Here is a 17,476-nt window from a genome sequence, read left to right as displayed (position 1 = left end):
ACGCAAAGTCAAAGATGAGTTTAAAATACGAATGTTAATTTATCCTTAACTTTATGCTAACAAGTGCTGTCACAGATGAGAGTATTTCACACAGTTACGACTTAACAGCAATTTCAGATTCATTAATGGTGTGAGGTAGATCAAGGTTGAATTTTAACAGCACTTAAGGATTGATTAAAGATTAACAAGGTGATTTGGTAGAATATATTAGGATTAAAATAGCAATTGTATTTGTGTCTTTCCTCACTCATCTATCTAGAAGAGATCAGACATATCTAATTATTTCTCACATATCTCTCACAGATGCTTCAAACTCCTGTCTGGGAATTACTCCCAGTAGCCGAAGCCCTTTGTGGAGCTTCCTAATACACAGAAATGCCGCTGGGACAGATTTCAGCAAAGTTTCAGAGCTCCTTTCAAGGCTGCACATGCCACCTCATGGCCATCTACAGTATTTACAAAATGTCCTTTAACAGCAATTATACAAGCCATACAGCATATATTTTACAAGATCTTTCCAAACCTTGAATTGGCCATGCCTGAATGACTTCTCAGGATCACTGCTGGTTTTGCCTTCTGCCTTAGCTTCTTGTTTCAGAGATGTTCACATATGCTTAGACTGTTACAGAGAACAAAAGCTTTTTTTCCCGTCAGGCTGCTGCAAAGCAAGGGCCAAGTATCTTTATTTGACTGAGACCATCTCTTAAAAATGTAAACAAATTTAAGCAGCATGAAAATATTGTTCTGAATTATGATAAGGGATGGCAGGCAGAGAAAGCGCAGAATAATTAATAAGAAAGTAGTTTATAGTGTCATTATTCAAACAGAATGAGATACAGGCAAGAAAATCAGATTGTTAGCTCTGTGGGACAGGGCCCATCTTTCTGTATGCTGTCCTGCACATCTCAACTCATGAGTTTTTTTTTTTTTTTTCCTGACTCTCCTCCCCACCCCACTGGGAGGGGGAAGAGTGAGTTAGCAGCTGCATGGTGCTTAGTTGCTGGCTGGGGTTAAACCACAACAGATGCTTATATAGCATTTAACACCACAAAAAAGAATCCCACTGGGGCCTCTGCAAACTAGCATGATATAAACAATAATAAAGCAAAACTGGACAGCAGATGCTGCATTTGAAGATACAACCTTGCGACCCAAAAATCAGATCTCTTCTCAGAGCAAAAAGAAGAAAAGGAGAGCAATGGGGACTAGAGAAGAGTTTCTAGGGTTATGACTGGTCTGAAAACAAGGACCCATGGCAGTGGGAGCATACATTTAGGGCTAGGTATCTGGAGATACCAGAGATCAATGGACTAGGATTAAATTTAAGATTAAGGACAAAGGAGACAGTGATACAGAGTCAAGGGCAAGCCTTGCAAGCCAGGACCTGGGATGCTGTATTACTAGAAGTGAGAGTGAAGAACTGAAAGCCCATGCTATGCTTTGTGCTAGCACTGGTAGGAAGAACAAAATAATAACAAAATAATATTGTGGTCAACCAAATACAAATGAAAATTACAAAATAAATGGCTGAAGAAACCACTGAGCCAATCTGTTCCACAGGCAGTAAATACAGGTGCTGCAGCTGTTACTGTGGAGACTTCCAAAGCAGCCCTGTATCAGCCCCTGCAAACTCTAGTGGGAGGCACTGATGAGAAGTGGTGAGTGAGAAGAGACAATTTGTAACAAAAAGACAAAGGGCAAGGAAAGGACAAGATGATGATGAGAAAAACTGGAAAGCACTAGTCATGCCATTGCCACAAATGGTGTAAATATGTGAAGAATGCAGCAGAGGTAATACGAAGAAATACAATGAGAACAGAAGAAGAAAACAAAAGAAAGATGAATAGAAAAATGATGAAAGGAGACAGGAAAAGAGAGCAACACTTTTCTGCCTGCTCTCTTCTGTGCTACTTTACTAAACAACATTCTTCTGTCCACACTGCAGCATACCGTATGCACTTCCAGACCCTAGAAACTAACCCCCAGCATTTGTAGCAGCTGCTTTTCCTTAACTGGCTATTCAGGGTTGCATACATAAGACAGAGATTCCATCTTTTCTCATTAAGAAACTACAAATAGAAGAAATAGGGAAAGATTCCAGGTTTTCATTATGCTGTTGCAAAAGCAGGCAAAAGACAAGAATAGACATTCTGACCATATAAAGTTTATAAATTGCACAATATTTACTAAGGATAACAGACTATAATTAACACAAATTCCATAACACTGAGGTTCACAGTAATCATGAGATCAAGACTTATTTTTTTTCCCCTGCCTCTATAACCAGTAAGAGTAGTCTCCAAGTTCTGTACTACATTAAAAAGCCCATCTATTTATTTGGCTCTGGAACCACCAGTAATGTCTTTGCTGAAGATCCCTGGCGGGAAGGTAGCAATAACATGAGAAGAAAGAGAATAGAACAATAAATGTTGACAGCAGATCCAGAACTCCGTACAAATTCTACAAAACTGTTGATGTTATTTTCTTCTTGAAATTCTTTTTTCATAAGGATGTAATTTCTGGTGATTTACAACACTGCAGTTTGAACACCAGCAGGTTAGTGTGGGCATTTGATTAATTATTGCTGGACTTCTCTGCCTAAATAAGCATCAGACCATGAGCTTTCAATTTAAGAACAGTGTTGGGCTGATAGTTGCTACTCAGGGAAGATGCATAAATTGCCTATCACCAACTGGAATGGGGTCTAATATATATGAATGGAGCTGATCTGACTAATCCATACTAGGAGCTAATACAATGAGACAGTTTTTCATACAGGAGGATATCCTACCAGCACAATACAGAGTGTATTGGGGAGCTTCCTGAAAAGTTTTTTTCTCTTTGGGTAATATGAAAATAGCTCCTAAAATCATCAGATGTGCCAATCGGACTTCCCCATGGGCCAAAAAAAGTACTGGAAGTGGGTAGCTGAATTGTCTGATACAGATTACTACCTCAGGTAAAGCTGCAAGAATGAAGGTTATTTTGTGTTTCCAACTTTATGTGAAGAATAGCAAAGGGTGAACAAATCTGTTTCATTTTGTATTGGAACAGACTAGAAGCTCAATAGTGGTGTTTCAGCTATGGGGGGAAATAACTTTCAGCTAACGGCTTATACGAAAAAAAAATTGAAAGTGGTACGATCCACAAGATCATCTCTGCTCATCTGTGAAGGTTTCTCATGGCTATGCTATTTCTGGGTCAAACCATACCCTACCTGCCCAAACCCCCAAAGCAAACCCTGCCACCCCTGCAAAAAAAAAACCCAAAACAAAACCCCATGCTGAGACATGTTATGCCATTCACTGAAATACTGCATCTCAGAACGGGCACACTTTGAATCCCAGGGAACTTGTTTTGATCTTAGCAGCTAAAATGTCCTGAGCTCAGAGTATCTGTCCCTCAGGGACATTAGATTTTGCTTTCAAGATTGAAAAGGTCTTCAGCTCCCTTCAAGCTCTCAGCTCTGATTTGTACACACAGAAATCACACATACGATTATACATATGAACTTTCATACGTATAAACATAAAAAGATGAAAAGTGCTGTATTAACTGTACTAAAATCATAACAATACAGTCACACATGTCAAGTCAGTGAACTGCTCAGTATGGAAAGAAAGAATTGGATTCAACAGTTGTTCTGTCCCATAGCGACAAATGGGCAACGGGGCATCCTAAGACCATTGCTCTACTGGGCACACAGTTCCACGAGCTGCTTTGGGCAGATGTTTTCCAGTGCTTCTGACAAAGATCTTGGCTGCATCACAAGCCTCAGCTTGGTTCTTGGAAGGCAGTAAAATAAATGAGTACAATCACACAAATTTCAAAGTTGAGACATACCCAGAAAAACTTGGGACTTACCTGCATGAATCCAAATCTGCTCTCCTGTGATAGAGATGAAATACAGCTGCATATACATCGGGGTGGGATTTGTGTTGTTTCTGCATTGTTCATCTACCGCTGCTTTCAACTTTCAGAAATCTGGCCATTACACAATAATATTTACCCTGTTTTCACAACAATATTAGGAACAGATGAGGTAAGACCCAGATTCTAACAGCAAAATTCTGAACCAATTCTCAAGCCTGGTATTTCCTACCAAGCTATGGACCTCTGAAATCCAAGAGCTAGTCATAGAAACACCAAGCGTAGGGACTTTGGGGAGCTTCAAGACACCTCTGCCTGGGTAAAACTTCTTAATAATCCTAAATAATTTGATGCTTTGCAAAATGTTTCTGTTCTTATAAAGTTGACTTTGTTCACAGGCCAAAGTTATGCTAAATATCTCTTAAAATTTAGGCACTTACTCTGCTATACTGAAAACTCTTTTTTACAGACATATTTGAAACTTGTCCTTAAATTTAGCCTCAGAATTTGATTGTGCAATTTATTTTTATTTCCATGACACGGTATGCTCTGAAGTCGCAGGTACAGAGTCATGGTTGAATTATATAACAAGAACTAAACCTGTGTGCAGAAATGCACAGAGGAGAGGACTAAGTTAATAATATTTTCTTCTTGTTTTGCACTGAATTTTTCAGTGCTAACCACATAATTTTCTTCTGTTTCCTATTCAGAACAACGACTCACAAGCCATACCTTTAGCCTGTTTAATTTCATTATAATTTTGTTCTCTCAAGTGAAGACAGATAAATTTACCTTATCTTATTCAAATGCTGCATTCAAGTTTAAGCATCAAATATCAATATCTAATATATCTAATATATGATCTAATATATAAAATATGCAATTATAAATCATATTATATACAATAGATACCACACACATATATTATATATATAATATATATTATATTCTATTAAGGTATCTAATATATGATTCATTGTGTTCCTTTTCTCTATTTGCACTGTCATATTTAAAATCTGTTTAAATCCTTCTTCACTATGCAAATGAGCGGTTCCACTACAATAAGCACAATCATGCATAAAGTTAGCAGGGTTTGCAAGAGCCTGCAACAGTTTCTACAGTTAAACTTGAGAAAGAGAAGATGGTCCACTGGCCAGCCAGGAACCTAGGGGCAGAAACTCACCTTTTTTCTGTGGTACACAAGTCAAATGACTTAAAAATATGTGGCCATTTTCTCTGTGTCAGATTAGGAAGACAATATAACACCATACTTTCATCTGGTACTGTAATATTCCTTAAAGATTATGGGGTAATCAGCTTATAAAGAGAATCAACCTAGAATTGTAGTTCTCCAGTTCTCCAGTTTTTCAATCAATGGAAAGTTTTCTTTAAAAAAAGAAGATATAACAGTCAAAATCCTTACTGCAACTAATAAAAATACTGCTCTTTCTTAAAAAGATTCTGTACTAAGATTAGTCATCCAAAACCCTTTGGTTTGGCTTTCATCCCTACGAGGGTCATTTATTCATTTCTCCTTGCCAAAACAAAAAGATCCTTGGCTTGAGAAAGTGGCATTAAAAGTAAGCAGAATGCTATTTATAAACAACCTCAAATGGAACCTGTAAGTACAGAACTACCCGCAGCTCTAAACAAACATCCCTGAACACAAAAAACAGGCATACCTGAGGTGGACAAGCTTGGAGTATTCAAGCAGAAAACAGTCCTTGAAATACTGCCAGCCTAAATTTCAATCTCCCCTCAACTGAGCGTCAAGGTTATTCATACAAAGATTATGTAAGCAACTGCTGATGCTTCTTTACAAGCTGTGTAGGAACTTAGGATAATCATTACCAGTGTTGTTAAAAAGCAGCTGGATTGCTTGCTTATTGCTTTATCTTCCTTTTTTAAAATCAAGAAGTAATAAAAAAATAAAGGTAATAAAAATATCGGTCTTTGTGTGCTCAGAGCTTCAGACTAGTACACAACCAAGAACAGGAGAGGGGAAAGAGTGTTTCCTTTCTTGTCAGCTATCTGCAAATGGAGTCTGTGGAGCACTGATGCTTCAAAATACTCTAGATCCTTGCAATAAATTTGTTTTGTTAAAAATTAGTAACTTGGAATCGTAAGAAACAGGTTCTAGTTTGACACAGCTGTAAAAGTTTATCATGGATTATTTGCTAAACCTTCAAAGTGAATGTTTCCCACTGTTTCCCATTCCATCAACAAGAATTGTACTACCAAATTAAAACTTGTCTTCATTTTCACTTGGAAATATTTTCAAATTCTGCCTGAAACAACATAACAGGACAAATGAACATTTGATATTTTTTCTAAACAACAAATTTAGATGAATGATTACAGAAATATATTTTTTTTTAAAACCAGAAAGACTACAACTGTGGATATACTGATCCCAATACATGGATATACTGGTCCTATACCAATCCACAACAGCAAGCTTCATCCACTTCACCCTCAGTGTTGCTCTGTAATCATTAACTTAAGAGAATCAAGTCCTCAAGTAAGAGAAGGTCTTAGTTTGCTATTCGGTATTCAGAATGACGCCAGTCCAAATTGCCGCTCTAATGAAATAGTGCTGGACTTGAGTGCAGTGTGTGGCACTGTCATTAAATCAGTAGCAAGCAACAGGAACAAATTTCACAGTATGTTTAAATTGTCTCACACCTCCATCAGTTGTTCCTTCCTCGAGATGATCGACAGTCTTTCCCTCTCTTTGTTAACAAGCTTTAAGACAGTACTACTTCGGTATACTATTTCCATTCAAATGCAGAATCTAAATGATTTGATTGTTTGGGGGCCTGGTGCACTGCTGACTTGTTGTACTACACCTATAGACAGGAACAGTGTTCATTGGTCTTAGATACAAAAACAAAGCAAGAACTGGCCAGATGAATGGTATGACTTAGCTGTCCTGAAAACATCAGAGAGCGAACAGACAGCTTTCTACACATCAGGAGAGAGCCATCCAGTTCTCCCTTCACAAAAATTCTGTAGAATGACCTTCAGATCCATGCTGGCATCCAACATTTTGGTCTGTGGCATCACTGATATCCTCCACATACCCTATTATGAAGTATTCCCTGTGTGTAGACTTTGTGCTGGCTGTTGACTTCAGAGTGAGTTTGACTCAGTCCTAAGCCAGAATCAAGAATGACAAAAAAAAGAAGAAGCCTTTAAAAGCATGTTGGAATTACAGGAGGAAAAGATGCAACAAACAGAAACAAAAAAACCCCACAGCACTTTGCTGAATTTCTACCGTTTAAAGGCCCAGAAAACGTTTCCAAGCACTGGTCCAATATAACTACTCATCCCAGCTATTTTTGTTCAATCCCTTCCCTATTTACTGAGATCACCAGTAATGGGAATGGCAGCATCTGCCTACTGGAAGCTGGCCTGGATTCAATAATTTGGACCACATAAGAACTGCTACTTTAATGATATTTGCCATACTCCTAGTTTGGACCTTATGAAAAACAAATATGAGACAGGCTTCAAGTCCTGTCATGGATTTCCCAACCACCAGCCACCATTATACCCAATTATTAATGTCTGAAAATACCAGAATATTATCCTTGTACAATGCACTAAACATACTAATTCAGTTTTCTGTTCAGTCTCCCTTATTTTTTTGTAAGAACGCCTTTTCAAGACAAGTCTTTTCTGTATCTTCATTATCATGAACTGAACTTTCCGTTTCCAGATTCTTAGTCCTTAGAGATTTATTACTTGATGTTTTACCCAACATTTGCAGCTTGGCCAGTTCACGTTCCAGCTGATAAAAAGACCCCATTAGGATTCAGAAGCAAGAGGTTATGTTAAAGTATGGCAGGAAAACTATCTTATTTATCTTATTGATGTTTCCTCAAAAGATAAGCCCTCTAGATGTGTACTAAAAAGCATACCTGAAAACATCAAACCAGAAAATTACTTTAACAAATTCAGACTCTTGATTGTCAATAGAAAAAGCTGAATTCCTTAGTCAAAGGGGCAGCTTTGCTCTGAGCAACTGCACATACTCTTCTGTGTACACTGGCTCATATCCCAGCCTATTCATATCAATTAGACCATTGTTGCACGCAGGCAGGACCAATCCCTCAACATGACTTCATTATGATGCAAGTCTCAGCAATGAAAAGAGTTAGAGGGTACAGTTAAAATGGAAGCACAGCTTTCCTTCAGACACCTAAGGGCAGGGATCATTTCTCGCCCCATGTGGGATCACTGTATGGCATAGTAATTACTCTCTGCTTTGTGGAAGCAAAACTCTTTTTCCATTCTTTTTTGAGAGGTAACTCTTTAGGATCAATGAAGCCACTATGCAGCTGAGATTAGGTAGAGCATGAGAATAAACCACTCACTTCTTTTGAATAACAAGCAAGGATTTGGCTCCCAAGTATAAAACTTCCATAAAACTCTTCTTAAAGAAAGCAGTTTGGCTCACTTGGCCTACATACCCCAATGTGAATAATATTCAAAATATTCATATATGCACTACCTATAGGTACTTCTGACAGAGATGAGGTCGCTGAAGTGTATGTCTGCTTCCTAGATACTACCTGATCTACATATGGCAAGCAAAGGGGGAAGATATGACCATAAAGGCATGAACCTCCAATGGCAGTCCTTGGTCTGTGCACCCTTGGTCAAAAGAATCTGTTGACTCTTGATCAAAATACTTTTAAGGTGTCCTATTTATGTAATCAGCAATATTTTTTCAGTTATATTTGTATGGACATGTGTGCAAAGAGCCCACTCAAAGTGCATTAAAGGCCTGCTAGGAATGGTTACAAACTGCTGTACAGAAAGTCTGTGGCACAGGTCTTTTCATTTTAGAATAACTGCAGTTGCAGTCATTCTGACTCTCATCCATGATGTTGCTTATACTGCTCCTAAAGGGAGGGGAACAGACTAATCAGTTAGAAGTCAATAAAAAAAACCCCAAACAATAACTTGAGAGCTGGGTGAGAAAGAACTTTCTAATCTGCAAAACACAGACCTTTCATAAATGTTTATGGTATCAGCTCGAATAGGCAATAACCATAATAATCTGGGAACTCAGCAGGAAAGTCCTCTGCAAACACCTGTACTGGATGAATAAAAGCAGTAACTTGAAACTCAGTTTACCACATTAGGTGAGTATCTTATCTAGTCCACTGTTCTGGACTGGCTCTCTAAGGCTTCCTTCTTGGTGCAGATCCATTTAAGAGCCCCTTTCTCAAAGCACTTACCTGAGTCTTGAGACACCAGATTCAAATAATTATGAACCTGGCAGAACTGAAACTGGAAATGGATCGCCTGCAACACATTAAGTGTCCTAGAAACTTGGCTGTTGATATTCTGAAGAATAATTAACACAGACAATGACATCATACATGTAATACATTATTTTACATTTCCACCCAAAGTGTGGGGATAGCATTTGGAAGATATTTATATTACAGATAGAGATAAACCAAGAATAATTAATAGATTCTCTAGTATCTGTTCAGAAATGCAGGCATGATTTACATTTCCATTTATAACCAAACAGGCTTGATTTAGATTTAAAATAAAACCTCTTTATACTAATGGCATTGAAAAACAAGAATAAGTATATGCACAAATTCCACTGATACCTATTTTCTGTCTTCTTTGACATGGCTACAGCAATGGAAAGGAGTTTGGAGTAAACAACGACGAGCCCTAGGGAGTTTTGACACAGACTCTGGAATGATCAGAGTTGTGTATATTGGATATGGCTCTGAACCATGCAAGTTGGTAGGAAATTTTTATTAGACTGAGAGAAAGATTAAACCACGTACATAATTCCTTGGTAGTAATCAAAATGCTCATGCTAGAAATGCCAGACTGATAACACCTTCCTATGTTTTCTATTAAGTTTCCAGCAAGGTTGACCTCTTGCAGTTTCTGCAGAGTATGTAAACCCTGTGAATGTTTTAAACAATACAGTTTTAATCTAATACAGCACTGCAAATGCTGAAGAGCCTGTAGGCGAAGAGGCAGATCATTCCAATGTAAAACCAAATTTGACTGGAGTCTAAACAATGTTAGCCTCTGTTGTAAACTACAGCTTTCTTTTGACATGGAAAGAGAGAATGCATTTTGCCGAAAGGGAATTAGCTTGGAAAGCCTTTGTAAATGATACTGCTATGAAAATAAACTCAGTCCCCCAGCCTTAGTTTCACAGCTGTGAATGAGAAACCTAACAGATCATGCCCCATGTCATGAGTACTCATTAGCTTTTGGCTACAGCCCATGTCTTGGCCTTGGGATATCACAAGAACTAAATCACTGATGTCAATTATTTCTCTCCATGATGACACTGAAGCTCTTTGCAGTGAGATGCTATTAGTGTTTGTAGTGTCCTTGCTAATAAATAATAATTTCTGGAAACACTCTACTGCCTTTACACTTGTATTTTGTCAGCTGTAATTTCTTAGTCTTCCTTTTCCTTCCCTATCATCCTGCCCAGCTTCAGTTTCTCTCTCTTTTTTTTTACAGCTTGGAAGGTTCACAGTGATCCGGCCTCATTCATCCCTACCAGCATCTCCTTCTGCTCTAGCTACTTTTATTTTGGTATCATGATGTCCTCAGCCTTTTTTTCATGTACTCTTCCAAGGGAAGGCAGACTGAGCTGAGCACCTCTGTTCCCCTGTTGGGGCATGATGACTTGGGTAATTCAGAAAGCTACATGGTCTTTTGCTAGAAATGGACATTTACACATTTCTTCTCACTTTACGTGCCAAACTGCTAATCACAGAGCTCTCACTGGTTCTGGACTAGCCTCCAACTCAAAGGTTAGCATGAAGAGTATTTATTTTTTTGGGAAAGGGGAGAAACCAATTTTTCATAATTTGATATACGACAGCATGAGAAAAAGACAGGATAGAACTTCTCCTGGACAGGAGTTATTATTTCCAAGTTATTAAAAAAAAAAATAATCAAAACATTAAAATAAAAATTAAATGGCAAGCCTTTTGCATAATACTGAAATGCAAGCAAAAATCTGCAGTTATAAGAAAACTAAAAAAAAAAATCTTTTACTTATCAAGAATCCGAGAGGTCTTTGAAAATGAGTGATTTAGTTAACGCTGTATATGCAGAAAACCTTGATAGCTAATCAGTTCCAAATAATGTTTCAGCCTCAATACTTATAAAATGAAGTTTAAAATTGTCCTTTCTGTTGCTCAATAATTCTAAAAGTTACCCCTACTTATTAGACACATTTCTATACTATACTATTAAAATATCATACATTCGACAAATTAGTAGCAAATAAATCATAACAAGGACAACCGAGTCACCTCGATATTCTTGATCATGTTATTATTCAACCAAAGTACATTCAGCTTTGTCAGGGCTTCCCAATTTTCAGTTCTGGAAATTTTATTGTAACAAAGATAAGCTTTTTGCAAATTTACACATTTTCGTAGACCACCTATTTTCTGCAATAGAAGTAGTGTTACTTTGCAACAGCGAAAACCAAAACGTTACTCTTTTTTGTAAAGATGACATCAACGCGCAGAAAATTGTTAGGTACTTCCAAATAATTTGAGACCACACCCTCTATGCAGAATTCTGCTGATTTAGAAAGTTTTTCAATTAAGCCAATAAAGAAAAAATAGTAGCAGCTACAACGATACATGATAAATGATTATGTGGTTTTAAATACGGTATTCTTTTAATGAAAATGTCTTCATTCTAATCAGTTTCCTGGAACAGGTTTCAATGTAATTATTCTAGTTTTTTTAAATATTGTTTACAATGAGAGAGAAAAAAATTTAACAATAGCTGCTAAATTACAAAAACCAGTAATATGTAACAGACATAACTCGATCCATATCTAAAATGGGATTTTTGTATACTCAAGTAAAGAAGTGTCAGATCTTGACTCCCTCTAATAGTGCCTTCTTCCTTGACCAGACAAATGGAGTGTTTGTGAAAGAATATGATAATCATTTTAAGGGACTGGAAATTGGCTAAACTTGGCTAGAAAGAAAACTCATAGTTAACTTACCACTAAACAGCATTCAGCAATCCACAGCTCTGAGCAACAGGCAATACTCTAGGTCTGAAATCTTCTGAATATTTTGTCCAATGAAAATGAGAGTAATTACATTTGGGAAATGTTTCATGCTTACAATTCTGGGATAACCTGAGAAAAACATCCCCAGTGATGTTGTTTTTATCCCTCTTGATCAATATTCTCATAAAACAATCCGTTACATGCGTACTGGAAATTAAATGCAACTGTGATTCTCTTTAAGTCCATGCTGTAAGACATACATTATGAAGCAGAATGTCTTACTGCTATTACAGTAAATTAGAGATAGCTGCTTAACATCAGTTGTGTCTTTTAAAACCTCCTCTGTAGTGAAAAGTGTTTGCAATGTTGGCCATGTTCAGTGAATAGTGGTTAAGTAGCTTATTTCTGCTCCCAAAGCACATTTACAAAGTATTACACGAATGCTTCATATCACACCTCAGAATGCATCTTCAATTTAAGACAAAATATATTTTAAATTCTGCTAATTTTAATGGATATCAAAAACTGGAAATCCATAACTTTAACTACAAGCTAGTGTATGTATGTGTATAAATATACACACATACCTATACATACATATATATGTATAAGCATAAATGGTGTAAGCTTTATCAGTCTTGCAGTTTTCCACTTCTAGATTGGATGTATCAAGTAAGTATAATACAAGCTTTTGGCCAGGAAAAAAATAAAAAGTTTACATGGAATTTCATGGTGAGATTCAGTTTGAGATTTAAGACACAAAGCATACGTATCCATGTGTGCCTCTTGCTTAAGTTCTCATCTTAGTCAAGAGATTTAACCAATATAGCCAAAGGATCCTGAAAAGCCATTCAGATGACCGTGTTTATGCTACACTAAATTGACTTATTCTATAGGTTCCCTTGACTAAAGATGGAATTCAGAGTTCTGTTGCAATTTCAGAGACCTTGAAGTATCTTGCAGCAGCTGTTCCAGTAGGTACAGTTTTCTAAATATCCTCCTAGATATGTGTGGTGTCTAAGATACCTGGAGGCAAGTAAAGTGGCACTAGACAGATGCATCTACGGAGCTGAACCCTGTCCTTGATTTCCACTGACTGTAATGGCAGCCTAGAAAGGAAATGCCTATCTAGACAACTGCCTGTAGACACCTAAATCAAGGTGTGTTAAATTGGTGTGGGACACCATTTAAAAACTCTAACCAGTTCATAGTAGACAAAATTTCCACAGTTAATCACCCAATTCTGCTCACAATGATCCAGTCTACAAAAATGCAGGACCACATCAAAACTGCGAGATTTATTTCGATGAAATTTATATAACAAGCTTATTTATCTTTCTGTATACAAATATTTCTGCAGGGCATTTCAGAAGGAACAGAGACAATAGAGAGAGCTGTACCTTAAAAGTCATTTACTCTGAAGATACTCTCTTGAGAGATTCTCCTTTCTGCATCCTAACTGCTAACATGTTTCCCATGGTTCTGAAACATTCAGATCACAACAAACTGTTATTAATGCATGACCTACACCACCTTTGGGGCATTCCAGAATGGAAACCTACCTACAGATGGTATCTCTAGAGAAGCAAAAATAATTGTATATTCTAGCAAGGGCATTGATATTTATAGGCGTACTGAGAGAAAACAAACAAACAAACAAACAAATAAATAAATAAGATCAAACCCAAATTAATAACTTAGCAGCTCCATAATTATTTCTACAAGGTTCTGGGTTTGGTTATCAGCTGCATCACCTTTTGAGTTCTCTGCAGTGACTATTATTTCTTATTCTCTTCTTAGAAAAAGTACAGTAATATTATCAGCTGTGTAGCCACTCACATAATTTGAAAGTCACTGAATTTCCAAGAAGTTTGGAAAGAAGATCTAAATTCCTAACAGATTGAATTCCAGAATCTGTTATTTCTAATGAAGTCAGAATGGATATTGCAAGAGAAAAAAGCTAAAAATGCCTGGAATACTTTATTACTTTTTAAATTAAGTTTTTTAGATTCTAAAGGTGCAGAAATTAGTATAGTACAAGCTATTCTGACCCACCTTCATAAGGAAGGGTGAGGAATTGTGCCCCCTTATCCTTGTATTGGACTCAGGAAATTGTATTTGCACAAAGCATAAAGATGCCATAAAAAAGAACCAGAGCTCGTAATTCACCAAAAACCTCAAGAAAAGCCCCTCTGCATGTTGGTGAAAATATATCAGAATATAATTGAGAGTATAAAACCTCTGCTACAATGTTTTAAGTAATCACACAGCTGCTGCAATTATTCTTTAGTTATCAAACACTTATTAGTAATAAGAAAATGATTGTTACAGATTTTTTTTTGAAAGCACTTACATGGTTTATTAACCACAGTACGCACAAACTTAACACACCGCATCCATGCTGCTTTTGAATTTCTGCCACAGTACTTAACAACTCACAGCCTCTCTAGTGAGTAATTTAGGACAGGAAACGAAGAATAAATTTTTCCATTTACAACAGCTAAGGAAATTACATTAGACCTGAATTAGATTTGGGTGGATGCCTGCTCCCCTGGGCTCCGGTGGGGAGCTCAGGGAGTTGTTCTACCTGGCCTAGAAGGGACACGCCTCTGCCAGCATCCCTTCTAGATCACTGCCTCCACAAACAGTTTCCATATAGCACATTCCCGCAGAGCACTGCCACGGGTTTGCCCACCGCGGCCTGGCGAAGGCCCCAGCGCCGGGCAGGGCCGAGCCCTCAGGGCGGCCACTGACCCACCCCCCGCCCAGGCCCAGAGAGCCGCCGGCTGGGTGGGGCACACCGCATCGCCCCGCCCGCCGGCGGGCTGAGAGCCAACCGGAGGCGAGTGCGTAAGCAATGACCCGCCCACGGGCTGGGTGGGGCAGAGCAGCAGCCAATCGGAGGCGTGTGTGCGGGGAGGGACAGGGCGCGTGCGGCGGGGTACGGGCCATGGCAGTTGCCTCAGTGAGCGGAGGGCTCAGCACCAGTGCGCCCAGTGAAGTGGGGCGGCGGGAACTGGGTCCGTGCGATCCTCTGCCGCGCTAGGTCAGCGGTTTGACAGCAACACACTGCAGACCTTCCCATCCCGGGCACCTGGCCTAGTGCTCGTCTTTAATTTAAGCTGCAGTGACTTTTCCTCTTGCTCTGTTAATGCGTGGGGTGGTAGAGTGCAGCGGATAAACTGGTTTGTGACATGTCAAAAAAAAGGGTCAGAGAGTTTCTCCCTTGGTCAGGAAGGGAGTCACGTCTGTGCAGCAGTTTATCTTCAGCGGACAACGTCAACTGGCTGTGCCGCATGGCAGCACAAAAGCTTACCGTGGCTTAGCTTAAATCAATTAGAAATGTAACTGTGGGATAAAATAGGGCATTCTTAAACCGAAAGGACCGTGTGCACTGAGCCATTTCCACTGCATTAATGATATTAATTTAAGAACAATTATAATTCAGTCACTGGTTTGTTTGGGTTTGTTTGTTTTTTTTTTTTTTCATGCAGTGAGACCAGCTGAACATTTTCCAGGGGTAGGATTGCTCAGCAAAAAATTGGATCTTTGCTGAAACAAATGTCATCAAAGATGTTTGATTTGTGAGTAAGGAGGTTAAATCTATTGAAAATTGCTAAGATTTCTGTTAAAGTTTTTGTATTAATATTTCGTAACATTTTTAATGGAGAGGGAGAAATTTTCTCAAGCATTTCCACAAAGACAGATGAATGTCTGTCACTCGTTACTTGCACTGCTATTTCACACCGCCGGATGTCACTCCAAGTCCACATAAGGCAACCAGCTTCTGTTTATTTCTACATTGTGTAAGAGGTTCTGGTTTGGTTTTAGACTTCCCTGTCCATAGGTGCTACATTTCACTTGCCCAAAGACATTATATAGATATATATATCTCGCTTCTTTTAGCAGAAGTCAGTAACAGGGTAAATCTGTGGGTCCAAATATGCTCTCCTGAATTAACATACCGTAAAAAGTACATAACGGAACAATTTGAAATTTAAAAATGCTCTGAAGACTGTGCACACTTTCTAATTCAAGGAAAAAAACAATCATCTGCTCTGAGCCTTCTCCAGAGAAATTTTTATGTAATTCTGCTTAAGGGGAGTATGTTCTGTTCTCTACACCAGATCCTGTAAGAAAGCTGGTCTTGTTTAACAAAGTGCTCCTTTCCTTTCTCGTTGACAACGAATCTTAGGCACAACCTTCTCAGTGAATTAGTTTAGGCAGCTAGGCCAACTGATACCATTTTGTGATCTGTTTAATATATTTTAAACAGCAGTTGAATGAATTAGCACTGAAACTGGACATTGCATCCAAATTCAGATATTCATTGGTACTATTAGTAGCCAAATGCAACTGCTTTTCTTTCTGAGCATCAAGCAGTATGACTCATTATTGGCAGTGAGGAAAGCCAAATGATCTAATTTGTGTATAGGGAGTTCTGATTGACTGGAAAGCACTCCTCTCTTACCAGAAAGTAGTTCTTGTAAAAGTCAGCATTATTGTTCCACACTTTTAGTCCTTTCTAGGTGATTGAATTATCTCAGAGTGACCTGCTCTAGCAGCCTAAAATCTGTGTGTGTAACATTCCTAATCTCTTCAACTGCAGCAAACATGCATGGCATGGCAGCATTACAATGGTAATCATTAACTCAGCTCGTTAAGAGGTAGCTAATGTTACTGCTAGATAATCTTGTGTTGGTTTATAAAGCTGTTCAAATGTATATTTTCATGTACAGTATTTTAAAAATGTCTGGCAGCAGTTGCTAGGCTTCTCTTTTAATGCAAAAAATTTTCAAACCTATCCAAAGCTGAGTTAATAATTTCAAGTGTGTTATCTTTCACCTTCTGCTGTGGCACATTCTGCTAAAGATTTTTAGTATAATTTGAAATAATTTCATAGCATAGACAAAGCAACTGTTTAAATGCTGATGGAGCTTTGCTGCTGTATATTTACTTTTGGAATTGTCCTTGTAGTGTTGCTGACTACCATAGAAACTTTTGGAATAATGCTAATCAGATTCTCTTGGATCACTGTGCATCATAGGTGTGTCTTTCTGCCTCTGCCTTCTACTGCTGTTGATATTTTTATAGGCTGGTAGATGATTTGGTTTTACTGGCGTTGCTAAATAGTCATCACTGTATTTGTAGAAGGGTCTCCATCCTTAAAAAAAATACCATTTGTAATCTATGTGCAGTTTTTTGTCTGCTTCTGTTTTGTATCACTGGAATATTTCTGACTTCCACTGTGTCATTTACCAAGTGCTTCTGGTATCATCTCTGCAAGTCCGTGCGTATTTAGGTAAAATATCAGATTAAGTGGCAGGAAGCAGTCCTGACAGACCTTGTGTGTTTAAGAGGGATTGCATTTTAGAAACTAGGCTCTCTATGCCTTAGTGTTAATAAAACTGTAAGTACTTTAGCTAGTTTTTAGGATCAGGTAAGATATATGAGGTAGTTTTGGGGTTGTTTTTTCTAATAATTTTAGTAGTATAACTATTTTGATGTGAGACATGCCTATGTCTTTTGAAGGATTTAGAATAATAGATTTCCCATTAA

The 17,476-nt window shown here is 38.1% G+C and overlaps 1 protein-coding gene across 1 annotated transcript in view; it reads right to left on the bottom strand.

Annotated features, from left to right (window-relative positions):
* Positions 1–14,723, bottom strand: part of LRRC9 (leucine rich repeat containing 9) — a 39,728-nt gene extending 25,005 nt beyond the window's left edge. Inside the window, 19 exon segments of the mRNA XM_074909185.1 lie at positions 524–603; positions 606–702; positions 1,981–2,052; positions 4,321–4,388; positions 4,391–4,431; positions 5,054–5,164; positions 6,035–6,134; positions 6,179–6,200; positions 6,556–6,611; positions 7,516–7,663; positions 8,346–8,452; positions 9,693–9,816; positions 11,196–11,336; positions 11,909–11,939; positions 11,941–12,079; positions 12,082–12,141; positions 13,615–13,665; positions 13,668–13,692; positions 14,676–14,723. Coding sequence (XP_074765286.1) covers positions 524–603; positions 606–702; positions 1,981–2,052; positions 4,321–4,388; positions 4,391–4,431; positions 5,054–5,164; positions 6,035–6,134; positions 6,179–6,200; positions 6,556–6,611; positions 7,516–7,663; positions 8,346–8,452; positions 9,693–9,816; positions 11,196–11,336; positions 11,909–11,939; positions 11,941–12,079; positions 12,082–12,141; positions 13,615–13,665; positions 13,668–13,692; positions 14,676–14,723 — 1,521 coding nt within the window.
* Positions 14,724–17,476: the final 2,753 nt, after the last annotated feature.

This window comes from Athene noctua, chromosome 6 (assembly GCF_965140245.1).
Source record: "Athene noctua chromosome 6, bAthNoc1.hap1.1, whole genome shotgun sequence".
NCBI lineage: Eukaryota > Metazoa > Chordata > Aves > Strigiformes > Strigidae > Athene > Athene noctua.
The sequence above is the reverse complement of the archived record's forward strand: the minus strand, read 5'-3'. Positions and strand labels throughout refer to the sequence as shown.